This window comes from Conger conger, chromosome 9 (assembly GCF_963514075.1).
Source record: "Conger conger chromosome 9, fConCon1.1, whole genome shotgun sequence".
Taxonomy (NCBI): Eukaryota; Metazoa; Chordata; class Actinopteri; order Anguilliformes; family Congridae; genus Conger; species Conger conger.
The window spans coordinates 31,920,200-31,940,792 of NC_083768.1; the positions used below are offsets into that span (position 1 = coordinate 31,920,200).

The 20,593-nt window shown below is 40.7% G+C and overlaps 1 protein-coding gene across 2 annotated transcripts in view; it reads left to right on the forward strand.

The window, feature by feature from the left end:
* LOC133137082 (guanine nucleotide-binding protein G(olf) subunit alpha) overlaps positions 1–20,593 on the forward strand; it is a 66,379-nt gene that overhangs the window by 7,060 nt on the left and 38,726 nt on the right. The window contains exons 1-4 of one of the 2 annotated variants that reach the window (XM_061255108.1): positions 9,503–10,679; positions 10,896–10,968; positions 11,553–11,607; positions 11,775–11,894. In XM_061255108.1, the coding sequence (XP_061111092.1) occupies positions 10,541–10,679; positions 10,896–10,968; positions 11,553–11,607; positions 11,775–11,894 (387 nt within the window). In that variant the 5' untranslated portion in view covers positions 9,503–10,540. Of the gene's footprint in view, positions 1–9,502; positions 10,680–10,895; positions 10,969–11,552; positions 11,608–11,774; positions 11,895–20,593 lie in introns of those variants that run through there. The other variant, XM_061255107.1, reaches the window with a different exon arrangement.

Below are 20,593 nucleotides of genomic sequence, written 5' to 3' on the forward strand. Positions count from 1 at the left end.
ATTAAATAAATGGAATCATTTTAAAGAGGTGTTTCATGTTTACTCTGGTTCCCTTTATCTAAAGGTACAATAATTGAGAATCAGCAAGGGGGGAAATATTTTTTTCAGGGCACTGTGTTCTGTCTGGGCTGGTTTGTATGTGCACCTGTGATCAGTCAGTGAGCCATGTGCAGTTGCAGTTTTTGGACAGCATGTACTGTTGACACATTGCAATGTGTTTATTGTTTGTAGGACTACAAACACCAGGTGCACTTCCACACGGATTAAGTGTGGTGTGGAGAGAAGGGGTACAGGCAAAAAGCTTCCAGAAATGCACAGGCTTTCTTTTTGAGATTGTCGGCCCTTTTTAGCACTCTCTCACTCTCACACTCACACACACAGGAATAGAGGAGTATTAGCATCTCCCTGCATGTGTGGTATGGAGAGCAGCATTGAGGTAAACGGGTGAAAAGGGTCAACCTGAGCGAGTGTAGAGAATCCACACACAACTTGTGCAGATATTGAAAGGTAGGGGGCAGTACTGTCTGCATGTGTACAGACTACCACTGTCCAAATAACTAACGGAGGAACACGAGCTCTTCCTCAACAAATTCCATCAACTCACTTCATTGATGGTCATTTGTGATCATTACATTACATTACATTAATGGCATTTGGCAGACTCTCTTATCCAGAGCGACGTACAGTTGATTAGACTAAGCAGGAGACAATCCTCCCCTGGAACGATGCAGGGTTAAGGGCCTTGCTCAAGGGCCCAACGGCTGTGCAGATCTTATTGTGGCTACACTGGGATTAGAACCACCAACCTTGCGTGTCCCAGTCATTTACCGTAACCACTACGCTACAGGTGAGGATTGACACTGACTGGCCTTATGAGGGTGCAAGTGGACCCCCAAATCATACAAGGAAGATCAGGAGACCAATTGTACTGTAATTCAGACATTTATAAAAACACTTAGTTGATCGAATATGGGGAGGGTCTGGAAGAAAGACGAACACGGATGGAAGTTTGAATGCTACGATAAGCAGGTCCTCACTCCTGGTCCTGGAGAGCTACAGGGTCTGCCTGCTTTTGTTGTTGCTCAGTTAATTGCACAGTTAACTCAGGTCACCTGGTTTCTTTGGCATGAATTGTTTGATCTTAAGGAAAGAATTCTGCTGATTCTGAGGCTCTCCAGGACCAAGATGGTACTGTAAACAATCCATATACATCTTTTGTGTTAAATTGGTTAAAGGCATACTATGTAGGATTTCTTTCCTTGCTACACTCCATTCTCAAAACCGCCTGTAACAAGTTGCTATATTGACTACAACGGTAATGTTGCCTGGCAGGCTGGTATGAAACTTGAGTGGTAGCCGGCGAAATATAACCGTTGTAGTTTCAATGTAACTGGATAGCAGCTTACTTTTTTTTAAAGCACATGACGGCATTGGAAGTGCACTGTTGAGATATTAACTCGTATAACAAAACGTGAAACTTTCTTTAGCGCACATTGACCACAGACCTTATATTCGGAAGAAATCAAAATCCCTGGGGGCGGGGGGGAGGGGGGGACTGCTGGGTTTCCATTTAAAGATGTCATTGTAGCACACTATTGAGGTGGTGAAAATGGGATAATTGTTTGAGAAGGGGCTTGACAAAGAAGCTATCGTGACCTCTAGCTGGTAGAGGACTGAAGTACAATGTGAGAAAATGGGGGGAGACAAATAGTTTCAGGACTACAATTCCCATCAGTCCATGCTTTTATCATTTTGTGGTGTTTTGCAGTCGGTACTGTACCTTGTACCCTGGTTTATAAAAAAAAAAAAAGAAGAAAAGATTGCCGTGTTGTTCTATGGGGCCAAAAGAATTTTAAGTGACCAGTTGCATGATAGAGGTGGAACATCACCTTTCCCATATCAAGCACCGCACATGCCTGCACCTTTACCCCCAGATTAGAGAAGCCAGCCAGCATCCACCAGCAGAACGTGTCACTTAATGTCTTACTACGCCCGTTTGTCCTGGCCTTGTACTCGCTGCAATCTTAAAGTTTATTGAAGTTCACTGACAGTCTACCTGTCACTTGCTTTTTTATAAATGTAAGGGTCAGAGGTATCCAACTGTGCTTCTTTTGCTTATGTGTGCCTCATGATGTCAGTGGAGAGAGTTCTACATTGACCTCTCAGCTCAGGCCACCACCTGCATGAACAGAGACTACTGTATATCTACTGCATGAACAGAGACTACTGTATATCTACTGCATAAACAGAGACTACTGTATATCTACTGCATAAACAGAGACTACTGTATATCTACTGCATGAACAGAGACTACTGTATATCTACTGCATAAACAGAGACTACTGTATATCTACTGCATAAACAGAGACTACTGTATATCTACTGCATAAACAGAGACTACTGTATATCTACTGCATAAACAGAGACTACTGTATATCTACTGCATGAACAGAGACTACTGTATATCTACTGCATAAACAGAGACTACTGTATATCTACTGCATAAACAGAGACTACTGTATATCTACTGCATAAACAGAGACTACTGTATATCTACTGCATAAACAGAGACTACTGTGTATCTACTGCATAAACCGAGACTACTGTATATCTACTGCATAAACAGAGACTACTATATATATACTGCATAGAGACTACTGTACATCTACTGCATAAACAGAGACTACTGTATATCTACTGCATAAACAGAGACTACTGTATATCTACTGCATGAACAGAGACTACTGTATATCTACTGCATAAACAGAGACTACTGTATATCTACTGCATAAACAGAGACTACTGTATATCTACTGCATAAACAGAGACTACTGTATATCTACTGCATAAACAGAGACTACTGTATATCTACTGCATGAACAGAGACTACTGTATATCTACTGCATAAACAGAGACTACTGTATATCTACTGCATAAACAGAGACTACTGTATATCTACTGCATAAACAGAGACTACTGTGTATCTACTGCATAAACCGAGACTACTGTATATCTACTGCATAAACAGAGACTACTATATATATACTGCATAGAGACTACTGTACATCTACTGCATAAACAGAGACTACTGTATATCTACTGCATAAACAGAGACTACTGTATATCTACTGCATAAACGGAGACTACTGTTTATCTACTGCATAAACGGAGACTACTACATATATACTGCATAGAGACTACTGTATCTACTGCATAAACAGACTAATGTGTATACTGCATGGACAGAGACTATTCTATATCTACTGCGTAAACAGATGACTGTATATTTAGTGCATAGAGACTACTGTATATCTACTGCAGAGAGTGCTGCGTATCTACAGCATAAACGGACCTCAGTATGTCTAATGCGTAAATGGAGACCACCAGGTACAGCATAACAGCTCCGATTTAGGGACACAGTGCAGCACATGCAGTACATGCATACTGTACAGATCCAGCTTCATAATGCGATAGCAGTGTGTATGTGCAGTACAGATTCAGCTTCATAATGCGATAGCAGTGTGTATGTGCAGTACAGATCCAGCTTCATAATGCGATAGCAGTGTGTATGTGCAGTACAGATCCAGCTTCATAATGTGATAGCAGTGTGTATGTGCAGTACAGATCCAGCTTCATAATGTGATAGCAGTGTGTATGTGCAGTACAGATCCAGCTTCATAATGTGATAGCAGTGTGTATGTGCAGTACATATTAAGCCTTAAAATGTGATAACTCCAAACCTGTATGGGAAGTTGCATCTACGTGTGTTTTTCCATGTACTGATAAAAAAGCTGGATGAATAAGGTACATTGTACATATGCGTAAGCAAGGAAGATACCTTTTTAAGGTATGCATAGCCACGATTTATTATGCATTATTCTGTCACCAGTGGGTGGTGTGCTGGTGCTGATGATGGGGATCTAGCCATAGTCACATATTTTAATGCATCTAAATACTTTTTTTTCTAAATAATGCTCTTTTTAACAAATATTTTTCTTATCAGTGACCAAGGGCCAAAAGTATGTCAGGTGGGCCACATTTGGCCCCTCAGTCTGCCAGTTGAGCACCACACTTCAGTAGTTCTTGCTTGACACATACAGTACATATTCAATACATATTGAATATGCATTTCCCCAGTCAGACATAAGAGGGAGACAATTCTCACTCTTTATACAAAAGGCTAGAAGCTAATCCTATTGCAAGATTCAACATAGATATCAGCTGAATGTGATAATGGTGTTGTTCACACAACCATAAGATTTGAATTAGAATTCAACACAGACTAGGGTGCTTAAAGTATCAATAAAGTGTTTGGATTGTTTCTTGGTTGGGGACGGAAATCTGGTTATATACAATACTATGCCAGAGTTATCCAAATCTTGTATAAAAGAGCAGTGTGAACTATGACTGCTTTAAATGGTCTCCATTCGAAATGAATAAAAACCAGTTAATATAAACTAGTTCTGAGAATATTTGAGTTTTAGTACAACTGAACTGAATCAGTATGGTTCGAATAAACCATGGAACATAACACGTACATTTGGTTCTGAAAATAAAATACAAAGACATCATTTTATGAAATCTGCTTCGGGCCCTCTACAGGAACTACTGCAATGGCATGTTATGCCTACAATGACCGCTAGAGGGAGACATATGCGTGCCACTGGTTTTGACCTTGCGTGTCAGAGTCGGGAAGGGGTGCAAACTCCTAAACCAGCGCAATTACAGTCAGGCGGAGGGCTGAATTCTATATGTCTGTCATAATTTGCATTCACAGGAGCCGTACGCCACTCATCTCCCTATGTAAAATAACATTTGCATCTTGCTTTCATAACTTTCTCTGGTAGATCTCTGGTAGATAATGATAACATTGCTTTTCATAACTTTGTACAAAAGTAGCTCTTTTTTGTTTTGGCAAGCATGTTAGCTTGGTGAGATATATAATATGAAGAATAAATCAAATTATTGATCAAGCTCAGTAGAGTAACTTAAACATCTGATATACAATTATTGAGTCAGTCAGACTAGTTTCACTTAAGGTAGTACCCATAACAGTGCTTCTAAACAGGGATGTTATCCACTGAAATGGCATCAAATGCTAGTCAAACATAGGATAGAATATTATTTGATTAGGCCACACTGTTCTTCACAACACTACTTCGGTATAATGGTACCTGAGAGGTAAATTGTTACATTTCATAATAGTAAGTGTTATAAACTTTGTCTTCCATACAAATTGTATTCAAGTAAAAAAGAATATCTTAGAAAATACATTTCAAAAGCCTTTAAAGAAGTGTGTCCCTTTGCTAGAATATTTACTGGCTTTGCCAGGGACTTGCTATTTAATGTCTGTAACCAGCATGTTCTGTGGATGTGCACCTATGCAAATCCTCTGAATGATTTGCATTTAGTACACATTATTTGCATTGTGCGTTCTTGTGTGTTGTTTGATAACTGGTTGAATGCATTACCATGTCCGGGGTTAGATCATGTTTTTAAGCCTCATAAATGTTTTAAACTCCTTTTATCTAATTACTTGCTTTGACCAGTGTTTATTGAATTCAGTCAAAGATTAACTTTGGTTAGTTTACCTTAAAGATTAACTTCGGTCAGGGTTTGACACAAGCATGTTATAATGTTACATAAAGTATACATGTTGGGCATATCAGTCAATTGTGTACAGTGACTACTTTTAAGGGACATTGACTTGGTTGGATGTATGTATACACTACCTACTACTATAGGCTTATGTCTATGAGTGAAATACCAGGTGAAGTACTGGTCATTTCTCAGAGAATGGTTTCGGTGCATTTAAGTTGAAATGCATGTGATAAAGTTAACCCAGCAGTGATGTAACTGGACTTAAATTATCATACATATTATTATTATTAATTCATATTTTAGGAATTCAGAGAATTCTCTCAACCAGATTAGATTCTGTACATGTAATCCATTTACAGAGTTGGAAATGTGCTGAAGCAGTTTAGGGTCAGTACCTTAGCTCAAGGGCTATAAATGCAGTGCCCCACTGAGATATCAGGCCAACACCCTTGTCATGATCAGGCCAGTTCTCTGACTATTGCACTATTCTGATTGTGCACTAGTAGTGGTGGTAGTGGTTGAAGTATTTGTTTCATAATTATATACTTAATTTGATCATTTATATACACAAGTGGTATATGCAAGTTTTTTACAGGCAAAATTAATTCCATGGTGAACAATGTCCATTAATATTTATATTGCATCAGTTATTAAAGTTATATACACTCACTAAGCACTTTATTAAGTAGACCTGTACACCAGCTTGTTAATGCAAATATCCAGTCGGCAAATCGTGTGGCAGCAACTAAATGCATTAAAGCATGCAGACATGGTCAAGAGGTTCAGTTGTTTTTCAGACTAAACATCAGAATGGGGAAGAAATGTGATCTAAGTGACTTTGACTGTGGGATGGTTGTTGGTGCCAGACAGGGTGGTTTGAGTATCTCAGAAACTGCTGATCTCCTGGGATTTCCATGCAGTTTCTAGAGTTTGCAGTGGATGATGCGAAAAACAAAAAAACAGCAGTTCTGCAGGCAAAAATACCTTGTTAATGAGACAGGTCAGAGGGAAAGGGCCAGACTGGTCAAATCTGGAAGCTGGAAAAAAGGAAGGTAACAGTAACGCAAATGACCACACATTACAATTTGTCAAACCTCTAAGTGGATAGGCTACAACAGCAGAAGACCAAAAAGTCTAAAAAATAAGTTAAAAAATTACATGAAAATGGCTCACTGGGTGCATAGCTTACATGAAATCCACTAAAATATGACATGGTGCATTCTCAACGATAATTGCAAGTTGTTTATGTTAAAACCAGGTCTCTTTCAGTCCATACTAACATGTCAATGTAATATGGGTGTGTGTGCAAATGACCACATCCTCATACTGCATACTAGCACCAAGGTTTTTAAACAGACTGGTGATCTAAAAAGTAGCCTAAATTGGCCACATTGTTTTACTGCCATACGGGGTCTCCCAAAATATGTTTTTTCAAAAGCCACCAAAATTTCCAGTTCTGTTCCTCTCTGAGACAAAGCAAGATAGGTGTGAGTTTCTCCTGAGACCACTGACTAACACACACACACACACACACACATTAACGTAAGAACAGGGGGCTCTGTCAGACACACAGGGTTTCTTTCTTAAATAGCCGTAGAGCCTCATTGGCCTAAACCCTCACCTAACTGGTATGGAATGTCCTACACTGCAAATTAATTTGAGTGTTTCAAGCAGGCATGTGGCTACTTGCGAGGAGCCATGATATTGAGGTCATTAGCAGTGATTTACTTTAATTAAAGCTGATAGGTAATTGATAGTATTGGCAGTTACCACCTACCTATCTGGTGAAACTTTTACCAATTACATGAAACCAGTACATGTGCATTATCCAGTGTATCAACAGATGTAGTAAAGCATCTCTTATCAAATGTGTAATACCATCAATAGCTTGTGATTATTAAAACAAATGTTCTTACTTGCATTACAAAATAATATTATGGTTAATTACTGAAGGCACCGGTACAATCAAGTGTTTTAATGAATACTTCTTGATCTCATAAAGTGGGCTCCAGAATTATTGGCATCCTTGATAAATATGTGCAAAAAGTGCTGCAAATTAAAAACTTATATAGTTATTGACATAAGCTTTATTTAACAACATGTATGCTTGATTAATGATTCAGTGGAAACCAAAGTCAAAAAAATATTTCACAAAACAGGTTCCACAATTATTGGCACCCCTGGTTCAATAATTTGTGCAAACACCCCTGGCAAAGATGACAACAAGGAGTCTTTTCCTATAATTTGTGTTCAGGTTAGAGAACACATTTGGAGGGATTGTTTTTTTACCATTCCTCAATTTTCAGAATCATTGATTTTGGTTGTTGTTTGCACTTAACCATTTCTTAGTGGATTTTGATTTATTCTTGGAGTCAACCTACTGGACAATCTACCTATTGCCAAGACTCCGCTTCCTAGCAGAGTCAACCAGATTTTCTGCCAAGATTTCCTGGTACTTTGTTGAATTAATTGTGCCATTGATCTTAAATGGCGCCCCTGGACCACTGGCAGAAAAATCTTCAAAACATCAAAAACAGTCTTTGTGTCACTCTTCCATAGAGTGTGTAGGTATGGAGAGGCCATTTTCTGTTAGTCTTTTAGACTATGTGACCCCAATACACAACAAATCTCTGCAATTCTTAAATTGTGGTCTGTGGGTTACTTTTGGCCTCCCTCACCATCTTCCTTGTCGTCCGTGTGGATAATATGCACTTGCATCCTCTTCCTGGCAAGTTTGCAACCACTTCATGTTTTACACCTTTTAATTATTGCCCTTAATATTTATGTTTTTTTTTTTGTTCCCATTACCTGACTTGTGATGGTCAATTACCATCTGTGTCTTCTGCATTGACAGTTCTTCGGCTTTTCCCATGCTGATGGTTAACAAAGGTAATTACTTGTTACCTCATTTTGTATACTCTAGTGAAACAGGAAGTGATGGAGTGACACAATATAATTGTCCTGCCAATTTCACTTTGTTTGATTTTATTTACAGTAATTGGGGGTGCCAATAATTTTTGCACCTGTGGTTTTCAGAAATAAATAGATTACTAAATGAGAAACATTGAAACATGAGAGTAAATGTATTGAAATAAAAGTATATAGTTTTCCCATACGTTTGAACATAAAATATAGATCATCACCCACGTTATTTATTATATGCAGCCTTTTTTCCATTTTTATTAAGGCTGCCAGTAACTCAGAGCCCACTGTATACCCATTGGTGTGTGTGTGTCTGTGTGTCTGTGTGTCTGTGTGTCTGTCTGTGTGTCTGTCTGTCTGTCTGTATTCTGAATGCTACAGATGGTATTTTGTCTTGCTTATCCCAAAAGTTACTATCAGGGTAAATCTCATTTAATCACCATCTTCATAATTTTGTCATCATCATAATAATGACAACAACACTATTGATGCATTGAATTAAATGTGTTATTTTTTATTAAATATATCTGTTAAATTAGAATAATTTAGAAATTTATTTAAAACTGTCTGATAGCAAACCAACTGGAGAAACACTAACTGCCAGGGTAATGAAATAAAATAATTGACTTGAAATGGGCTTTGGATATAAGGAACTGCCAAACAAAATACATCACATCAATAAAATCACAGATAAATATATTTTACATGTGAAGTGAGGTTTTAAATAACCTTAAGAATATAAAGAACGAGGGAATGCATAAGTACTATTTAAGGAAACGATTTAGTTTTTAAGCTTTAATTACATCTGGGAATTTGAAGATAAAAATATTGATCATCATAATTCGTCTAAATGCAGTTCCCGTAGTTGCGCGTACATTCGAGCAATGGTCGTGAACCCGCTTTCACGCGAGTGCCCGCAAGTGCTCGTGATACATTTGGAGAGATTTGCACCGCACATGCGCACGATGCGCAGGGGACATTTCCACAGAGAACTTTATTCGATACAACAGCTGACCGAGGCAAATTAATTCGAATGGAAGTGGTTAATATACAGCAGAATCATCACCTGGGAGTACTTTATCTCTAGTCTAGACTATTTCTTTAAATTAATTTAGTTAGGTAATCTATTCGTGTTTAACTTTGTTAAAATGCTGTATTATTTACATTTCTTACGAAGTTAGGATAGCGGTGAGCAAAGTTTGTGTTGGTAAACTGTTGGCAAGCTACAAATAGCTTACTGACTAAATGTACTAGCCACCGTAACTTCATTATTACAAACCGACTAACGCTGTCTGTAGCCTATTCGATTCGTAGGAGAGTTTACAAAAACCGTGGTAAAGTGGGGTAGGCTATTTCATACGTACGGGATTTCAGTCGTGTGTAAAGGACTTGGTGGACCCAACCCTTCGTTTTGCACCTAAGCCCGTTAACTTCGATATTTATTGACCGGCATTCGATTTGTTTTAATCGCAAGGACGCACGATACAAGTAATTGAAGTTCACATCGTACCTTCCTCATATAAATCATGAGATAATATCCAAACGGATTGTAGCTAGGTGTCGGTGTCATTAGGCTACACTGTAGCTGAGGTTTTTCTTTCTGCGCTCAGGGTTACTTCCTGGTGTGACAGAGAGAGGCAGTGCTGAGTTAGAGAGACAGAAATACAGATAGAAATTTAGATAGAAAAATACTGAGTGGAGAGAAGGAGTGAGTGAGGAGCAGTTGGCTGGTTTCCAGAAGCAGCCCCGCTCCACTCTTTTTGTGTATTTATAAAAATTATTTTAACGGTTTATTTTTATTTATAATACATGTATTTATTTGGATTATCTGAATCTCCGAGGTCCGGCTGCGAGAGAGGTTAAATCGAAATTGTATAGGCAACATTTTTTTTCGGAGCGACGGAGAAGCGTCGCGCGGATTTTTCGCACCGATCGTTCCTTTTTAATAACAATACGATCACTGATTTTTTAAGCTATTATTTCAGACCTTCAGTTTTAGAAAAGAGGTTAACGGAAGATGGGTTGTTTAGGCAACAGCAAGACCGAAGACCAACGCATCGACGAAAAAGCACAACGAGAGGCGAATAAAAAAATAGAGAAACAGTTGCAAAAGGAGAGACAAGCGTACAAAGCCACACATCGACTGCTTTTACTGGGTAAGGGTGAAGAATGCCTTTCATAATACACATGTACAATCTCTCCTGTTTTCACCCATTGTATTTGACAGCTCTTGCTATATGTCACCGAGGTGGGTATGCTCGCTTACGACTCTCTTGGTTTCTAAAGCTTCTCCCCTTTGCGGCGAATGCGGTCGTCGTCTATGCTTCTCATAAATGGCACTTGTATTTATTTATTTTTGCTTTATTTCGAAGGGGCCGGAGAGTCCGGAAAAAGCACTATTGTGAAGCAGATGAGGATCCTGCACGTCAATGGTTTTAATGCAGAGTGAGTGCACTGTTATTTTTAAACCGCTGCTACAGCCAAGACGACATGTTTTATAATGTATTTAACATTTTCATTCTGTAGTTGCCTTTACTTCTGTTTTAATGCGTTTCTTTCACCGTGACAGTCGATTACTTAGCCACCCAAGGCAGAAATACATTGTCGCTTAGCAGGATTTTGTCTAACACTGCAGCGCTTACAGGGCCCGTAGCAGCACCAGCATGGCGACGAGTTTCCAGCGCTATCTCGGCACTGACAACATGAAAGGCGAAACAGTTCAGGGATCACAGTATAGACGCTGGCGTTCCCGGATTCCGGCCATCTCAAAATTTACACTTATTTCAATTGGCCGATTACATTCTGCAGTAATTCCATTTTTCACATCGCCGACTGACTGAAGCTTTCGTGTGTCTGATATCTGACGCATCATTACAGTCTGAATTGTGTTCATGCATGTACAAGCATACGGAGCTGCCGTTTGTAATGTTGCCATGTCGCTGGCTATGTAGTTCCACAGTATTGATTATAAGTATGCAACGATTTTCTTGTGTGATTGCAGTTACATACCGGTCTCTTTTTTCATATAGGGAAAAGAAACAAAAGGTCCTGGATATTCGGAAAAATGTGAAGGATGCCATAGTGGTAAGTCGCAGTTTAAACATGTTCTCCTTTTTCGATTAAAAATGGTGTTTGGACACTTCCTGCACGTTCGTAATGCAGTCCAATTTAACTGATAATAAAGGATTATGACTTAATTTGTCTGGTATTTATCTATCTTAATCACTACTTTTGTTTTATCCTATTTCTAGACTATAGTTTCGGCGATGAGCACTTTAATACCGCCAGTTCCACTAGGCAACCCCGGAGACCAGTTCAGAGTCGACTACATCAAGAGTATAGCCCCTCTCTCTGACTTTGACTATACGGAGGTAAGGCTTATGTACTTCCCCTCCCTCTACACTGTTCTTTCAATATAGGCGCAGGCCAGACATTTCTTTATTCTTTCTATATTTTCCTAATTTAACATTTTCTAGCTTTTGCCTGAACACAGGAGTAGCCGATAATAGTAGTTGTATGTTGTATGTCCCTTTGGGTAAATCTTGGTGTAGTTGTGGTAGGCATTTTTTGGCGATCCTCTCCTATGAATGGTAGAAGTATTTGAATGGTGAAAGATGAGAGATGAACTAAATAGGCACTGCTTTGACTGCACAAAATGCCCACAAAGTCTGTTGGTGTTGTGCTCTGGCTGGCTTGCCCCGAATGTGGAAGAATAGGCTTTGAAGTACTCAATTTTCGCTATTGTACAAATGTGTGAATTTGACGTCTGAGATCAGCTATCATATTTGGCTTGACATGTTCATGGGAGCCCTCAGATGCGGTGTGTGTGTGGTCGTAAAATGACATGCATTCCTGCTTTATCAGTTATTCAGTGAAGGGTGACATACACTTGTCTTTTAAAGCAGTTTTTGGGGTGTTATTTAGGGTGTCATGTTTGACTTATTTTGCTTTTCTCTTGAGTTCAAATGTGTATCTGAAAGCGACCTTTTAGTTCTAAGCGTGAAGTATTGCCTAAAAACAAATCTTCCCTGTTGGCTTAACAGGAGGGCTGGTGTATTGCATTTACCTGGACACACTCATCTTGGATTAATTATTGTTGAACTAAGTTGTGGTTACTAGCTGTGCTGCCTGGTTGAATGGTGTGTATGTAGCCTAACTGATCGATCCCTTATGCTGCAACTTTTATTGTATTTATATTTAGGTTTTGTTCAAAACCTGAAAGTGGAATTATAATATTTTACTTTCTGTGTGTGATATTTCCTCCCTGTGTATCTGCCTGTTTGTCTGGATTTAAGGGTACAAAGGTTCTCGGCTGGTGCTGCTTTAAGTTTCTCAGTGTTAAAGCTGTGGCATGGTCAAATTTAGGCCTGAAACCAGGCTTGGACATTCTCTATTTACTTATAAGCATCGGCTGCGTGTACGTGTGTGTGTGTGTGTGTGTGTGTGTGTGTGTTTGTTTATCTGTGTGTCTGTTTTTGTGTGTTGCTGAGGGATGTGACAGGATGTGTTTTTGTCTATAGAACCGCAGCAACACTAATTGACTGAAACTGGGGTGGGGGGGGGGGGGGTGGACAGGCGTGCAACATGGTGTGTTAGCAGTAGCAGGTCCCAACTCCCCTTCCCGGCTGGTCCCCAGTCCCTATTCCCCTCTCTGGCCGGTCCCCACTTCCCACTCCCCTCTCTTGCCGGTCCCCGGTCTGTCCCCACTCCCCTCTCTGGCCGGTCCCTGGTCTGTCCCCACTCCCCTCTCTGGCCGGTCACCGGTCTGTCCCCACTCCCCTCTCTGGCCGCTCCCCACTTCCCACTCCCCTCTCTGGCCGGTCCCCACTTCCCACTCCCCTCTCTGGCCGGTCCCCACTTCCCACTCCCCTCTCTGGCCGGTCCCCGGTTTGATCTCGGCCTGGTCTGTCCCCGTTGTCACTGCTGGCTGCTGCCAGGGGCCGTTTTCTCTCTGCCATTTCTGCCATGCCAGTCCTGCTGTAGTCAGTCCCACCACATTACCGCAGAACTCGTATTCATCCCAGATTGCTGAAACAGTTTTCATTAAAAAAAAAAAAAAAAGCTAAGATGGAAATCTGTTGCCCTGAGTGTGTTCTTCAGCTTTTCTCTCTATGAAATTAATTTTCTGTTTAATGATCATGTGCCCCTCACCACAGGAAGTGATGGGGCTCATGTAAATGCCATCCCCTGGAAAATGCTCTGCTTCACAGTTATCTTCCTCGTGCTCATGGGAGTTGCAGTTTTCTTTGAGTAAGAGTCAATTTTTTCCACTGTCAGGCTTGCTTTGGGCTACAGGTACAGAGAGCTAAAGCAGGATTACAGCCTCTCAGTATAGTGGCCTGTTTTTGGCTTTAAGCATTTGACATGAATGGATCTTTGTGTAATATCACAATACTGCACTTAGTGTACTGTAGGTAATTCTTTCATCTGCAAAAAGTGTATTCCCAAAGTATTTAGAACATGGATTTCAATTTCAATTCAATAATCGTGAATGTAATCCTTTAATCGCTTCTCAGAGCTATAGTGTTCAACTGCAGTCTTTAACATTTTTCAGTATATTAAATATTAAACTAAAACCCTATTTAATTGTGGACCTTGGTTTAGTCTGTTAAGTGAGTGATCATTTATTGTAAAATTTGTTTTCTTAATTACTTCGCAATAGCTTGTGACACATTGAAGAAAGGGCCTATTGGGGAAACAAACTTGACTGAATATTCGTTGGAGATTATAACAAAATGGCCGTAAAGTAAATTTAGAGTTGCTAAATTATTTTTGGTTACTAGCCTAAATTCTATTGAGCTATATCTGATATTGGCCTCCACCTCTTTCTGTACATAAACTCTATGTTGAGAGAGAACTTTAACATTTTTTTAGCATTTGCTTGTCTGCGCTCTTGCGCTTGTGGTTCTGGTGTAGTATAACAATTGAAACCGTGTTTCGGCTAATGGTGCGTCAGCCACACCAATGCTCATGAAGAGCACATGTCTGTTAGTGGTTTACAGGGCTGTCTGATTAACTCGGTCATACGAACCACCGCTGCTATGCAACAACATTCAGTGAGTCACATTAAGGTGAGGGTATGAGGTTGACGGCTGAAACCTGTCTGTGTGGGGTACAGATCATGTGTGAGAGAGAGGGATCAGGTTTCACTTCTTACTCTGAGGATATGTATTTTGTGCCAGGAGGAACAGCCTAGCCCATGTTTGGCCTTGCAATTTCAGTGGTTACTCAGCATTTGTCTTTTTTTATCTTGAAGTTGCAGTATTTGAGCCAGTATATTACAGTGCTCTGTTTTCTGTACAGTGAACCTACATTTTGAATACTCTAGAAATGTTTGGATTTGAAGAGGCAATATTAACCGTAAGCCATTCGCTGTCTGTATTTCTGACACGGGGCTTGTCAACAATCGCAGGTGTTTTTCCGTCCTTCCTCAAAGTAAAGCGTTTCCGTTGACTGTGTCGCTGCATTCGAAACTGCATATTTGGCATACTACTCAAGCTACATTTCCATGGGAATCAACCTGAAATTTAGTATGAGTAGTATGCTAGAATGCGGCTTCAAACATCGCCTGTGAGTACAAAACGGAAGCATCCAAACCTCAGAAATGCCAATTTGATGGACTTTATATTTGTGGAGTAATGAGCAATGTGGAATATATCCGCCACAGAGCGCTCCTCCCAATCAGAAATGCTAACTGACTTTAGTACCTGCCCGAGTGTTCAACAGTGAACAGAAGTGCAATGCAAATAAACATGTTTTTTTCTTTTATGACGTAAAGACGGCACAGGTATTAAGGCATCTTGTGATTACATCGATGTGTGGTTTGTGCGCAGTGATGATTTCATTTTTCAGTCATTCAGTGAAAAGCGAGCCCTACGCTGTTAAAGTCAGCCTCCACTGAAAACACCTGCGAAAGTCATCTCTGTATTTGTTGTATTTCCATCAACTGTTCTAAGTGTGCTTTGGAAATACTTAGCATCTCTCTGAAATACTTACTGTGCACTTTCCCTGACGATTATCCATCGTTCTAGTATTTGGGCAGTATACATCATCAGTCCGACTGTAGTACGCTGTGCCAAACACCTTCTGATATCATGGCTGAAACAACCGTTCGCAGGAGTGACGCTGTTTTAGAGCCCACCGTTTCAACTTTGGACTTTAAGAGTTGATTGGCTGCGAGCGATTTGAAAGTGGATCAATAAATAAATAGGGTTGGCTGAAAACAACAGGGACCTGCGTGGCCTGAGTATGGTGCGGACCGTGACGTCATAAGCCCTGTGAAGATGGAAAGCGTTTCGTAAGCCCGTCGGACAGAGGGGAAAGGCCCGGAACGTCAGTCAGGCCGCAGAACTGGACTTTCACCCACATAGTAAGGGCCTATTATTCGGCATTTCCTGTTCTACAGTTCCCAACACGGTGAGGTACAGCTCACACACAGCGAGTGCAAAGGACCGGACACCTGTGCAGGCACGTTTTACTGGTCCTATCACACGTGGTGCTGCAGGAAGTCGGTTTTAAATATCAGTTATATGATATTTCTGTGGTCATCACCTTATTGAGATCAGATTCAGTGTTTTCTTTTCAATCTGGTTCTTATTTTCATAGTATTTTCCATCATCTCTAGTTTTGATTCAGTGTATTTCCCCCAGCTTCATTGTTTTAGGCTTTTTTTTTTAGTGGTTTGTTTTTCTCTGTAGCTTCACAACAGTGTCTATGGTGCATATATACAGGTTCACTTTACCTCACACAAGTCCAGTTTATCTAAGGCTCTTATTTGGAAAGCTAATGTGAAAGTTGACATTTATTTGCCGAAATTAAAATCAAAATAACGGTTTCTACTTACAGAATTGACCTACCGTACTTAACTATTCTGCGTGCGCAAATATTTATGGTTTAGTGGTGTGTGGCTCACCTTTCTAATATGGAAAATCACAATCTTACACCTGCTGCAATGACTGATTATTTATCAGACTATTATGAGGATGTCGTTGTCTCTTCACTTTGATGGCTGCTCGTATTTATTTGAACCGGAACACACGGGCAAGGAGCTCATTCAAATCTTTGTGGGAAATGATGGAAAATGCGATGAGAATAAGGATCGTACCGTCGGCAGTAGGCCACAGACAGGGCTCATTGTAAATGGTGAAGCCCCGTCTGATTTCACAATCATGCCTCTCAGGAAAGAGTATCGAAATAGCCAAACATCCTGAATCGCTGAGTCGGTTAGCCGGCGTCACAAGTGCTCATTTCTCCTCCGATCGAGACTAGCGTCGTAAGGAGAGGTTCCAGTCCAAGTAGGAGAACGTGAGCCCCATTCCTATAAACAGACATGCGGCAGGGTTGATTTGTTCTGAATGTGGAATTCTGGCTGTAGTAGGACGAGCTGCAGTTAGGTAATGCTATGTGGACCACTGCTGAGCGCTTGTGAATGTACATGTAGCCTAAATGCCGGACAGACGGGCTAAACGCTCTGCCCCTGCGCGTACTGGAACACGGAAACCCCTGCCGCTATCCTGCGGCTTATCAACACACCACGCATGACCATAGTTTTCTCCCTCTGCTATCAGCCATTTATGCTCCGAAGAGGTTTTGCTGAGATTTCAGCTTTGGCTCTGAAGCAAGTTGCCATCTCATCGGAGTTTATTATTGGCTATGATTCTGCTCTTGTCAACCATTTTCTGTGAAATAAATAAAAATTAAAAAAATTATCCACAACGTTAACATCTTTTGCACTGTTTTCTTAGTGTCTTTATATCTTCTGTCTTTGTATATAAAAGGGGACTTCCTTTTATGGTGCGACAAGTGAATTCTGTCTGCCCCAGAATTCCTGTCTTTGATATTGTTTGTGTAGTTGTTGAAGCTACAGGGAGATGTTTTGATAGATAGTTGTTGGGATGGCAGATGACTCATGTTGTCGGGGGTGGGCTGTCATTGGCATTTCAGCCAATGACCATACCTTTATTGCAATTTCCCCTCCCCCCACAACTTCATTTGTGATTAACATGGTCTTTTTCTGATATTATAACTTATGGATTGCTATGGCTGTCCAGTTTAGTTGTGAATTTATTAATGCATCATATTTAATCTATAGGCGTTTACTGGTGTGTTTGCAGTAAAACTTGTACACTGTTATTCCCATAGCATGAGACTAGCGCTCCGTTATTCCTGTAGCATGAGAGTGGGGCTCTGTTATTCCCGTAGCATGGGACTAGCGCTCTGTTATTCCCGTAGCATGGGACTAGCGCTCTGCTATTCCCACAGCATGAGACTAGCGCTCTGTTATTCCCGTAGCATGAGACTAGCGCTCTGTTATTCCCATAGCATGAGGGTAGCGCTCTGTTATTCTTGTAGCATGAGACTAGCGCTCTGTTATTCCCGTAGCATGATACTAGCGCTCTGTTATTCCTGTAGCATGAGACTAGCGCTCTGTTATTCCCGTAGCATGAGACTAGCGCTCTGTTATTCCTGTAGCATGAGACTAGCGCTCTGTTATTCCCGTAGCATGAGACTAGCGCTCTGTTATTCCCGTAGCATGAGACTAGCGCTCTGTTATTCCCGTAGCATGAGACTAGCGCTCTGTTATTCCCACAGCATGAGACTAGCGCTCTGTTATTCCCGTAGCATGAGACTAGCGCTCTGTTATTCCCGTAGCATGAGACTAGCGCTCTGTTATTCCCGTAGCATGAGACTAGCGCTCTGTTATTCCCACAGCATGAGACTAGCGCTCTGTTATTCCCGTAGCATGAGACTAGCGCTCTGTTATTCCCACAGCATGAGACTAGCGCTCTGTTATTCCCGTAGCATGAGACTAGCGCTCTGTTATTCCCGTAGCATGAGACTAGCGCTCTGTTATTCCCACAGCATGAGACTAGCGCTCTGTTATTCCTGTAGCATGAGACTAGCGCTTTGTTATTCCCATAGCATGAGACTAGCGCTCTGTTATTCCTGTAGCATGAGACTAACGCTCTGTTATTCCCACAGCATGAGACTAGCGCTCTGTTATTCCTGTAGCATGAATAGCTATCGATGAGACTGTTCTTTTAGACAGCACTTTGCAATATATGATAATGCTACATGCAGTAACAAGTACCAGCTCAGTCCATAGTGTCGCAAAATGCTAATTTGACTAGTGTCTCCCTACTGCATCTGTTCAGGGTCTACAGTATATGACTTTGGCTCTATATGTTGAAAGCCCAGTTTAAAAAATAATAGACAATTCTGTAGAATTATGTATAGAATTTAATACTTATGTGAAGTATTGCCCTGGGCCCAACTGGCGTGTGCTTTGGTCACCTGTGGGAGTCACCTGCCAGGATTTATAATGTAATGAGGTAATGTTGTGCAAACATGGACTTAGGATGGGGATCCCAAAGACTTGTTTTCTGGAATGTTGTCGAATAACCTCCAGATTACAGGGAACAAATAATTTTGTGTCAGAAATAAACATACGCCATTTTAAATCTGTGTGGTAGTTTCCCATCATCAGCGGTAATTCCCCTACTCTAGTGTGGCACAAGCCTTATATGAGATCACATGTAATCCTGCACACCGATGCTTCTAATAAGCCTGCAGAGACTGTTTCACTGGGAAAGGGGACATTGTCAGTTAATTTATTCTGATAAAGTTTAAAAACTGTGCTGGCTTGAAACCTGCATGGGCACTTTTCAGTAACCTTGGTCACGATGCAGAAGCAGTATTGCTGAAGTAAACCTGTGTAAAGTCATAATGTGAAAGTACTGTAAATAGCATGTCTGCTAAGCAAAAAAATAAAAAATGCAATGCAAGTTTCACATCAGAAATGTATCGGTAAAATAATAACTGTCTATGGTTTAAAAGGGGGACAATGGGGATTGGGCATCATTAATTGTAACGTTACATCAACATGAATGTACTAATGTATCGCACTGCTCCTGGGTGGCACGTTTTCGGCAGTGAGCTCAAACAAGCTTTAATCAGTATTTTAAAATGGCTTCCTTTTGGCCTTTTTGATTATGGATTTTTAATGGAGCCCAGGAAGTGATGTATTTTTGGAAAATACTTTTTAAATGAACTCTCGGGAAGTAAGTTATGTTTGTCTTCATGATGGCACAGCCAGTTTGTGGCTTTTCTGCCTCCAAATCCTCCGTCTAGAATTTAGCATTTGAGGTTAGTTTGAGAGAAAATATCTGTGGTCACGGAGGACGCCCCCTCCTTCACTCTGAAATGGTGTCTCCCTGTCTGCACCGGAGCACCTGCAGTACCTGCATACAAACATCAGTGTTATTTAAGGAGCGGGTGAAACCACTGAACACAGTGCTGGGGAGGGAAACGTATAAAGCGGTGTGTCAGCTCAGTTTGCTTGGGGGAAGTTTGCTCAGATACGTCTGATGGTTGCTGTTATGGTATGTTTTCCCTTCTGCCATTTTTAGACTGCAGAAAATATGCAGATTTTTAAATAGAGTTGCACTTTTCATTTATTCTGAAAAGAGAAATGGCGCTTACTGTTTAAGTTTAACTGAAATTATGACCCTGTTGAAAATTACATTTCAGTGGCTCTGTTAATTTGGCCTAATGCGACCAAGTCTTTGTCTTGATTTGTGTTAACTTTCACTGAAGGAACAACTTTCACGATGCCCCTACATTTAAAAAATAAATAAATGAAACCTGCTCCTTTTTATTACTTTTGAAAGATATTGGAAGCAAAGCAGGCTTTTGGCCTTAGAGAGAATGGTTTTATACATGCTCTCTCTGTTCAGTGTGTGAAGGCACTGGAGACGCAGCCTGAGGCCCTACCTAAAATTGGCTGTGTTTTTGTAAATTTGCTGTAACTAAAGTAACACATGAAAGTGTGGCTGTGCTACTGTGCTTCTCGGCTGTTATCTAACGCAGAGCTTTTTAATCCAACAAAAGTAGCGACGATGGCCCATCGGTCCGCTGCTTTGACGCTGCTTTCTGGGGGTTCCGCTCTGAACTCACAAAGTCCTTCGAGAGGGAAGAGGAGGGTCATTCACACAATTAAAAAATGTTAAGCGTCACCTTTCGATGTTAAAGGCAGTTCTGCTGAGTTACTGCGACGGCTCTAACCCAAACG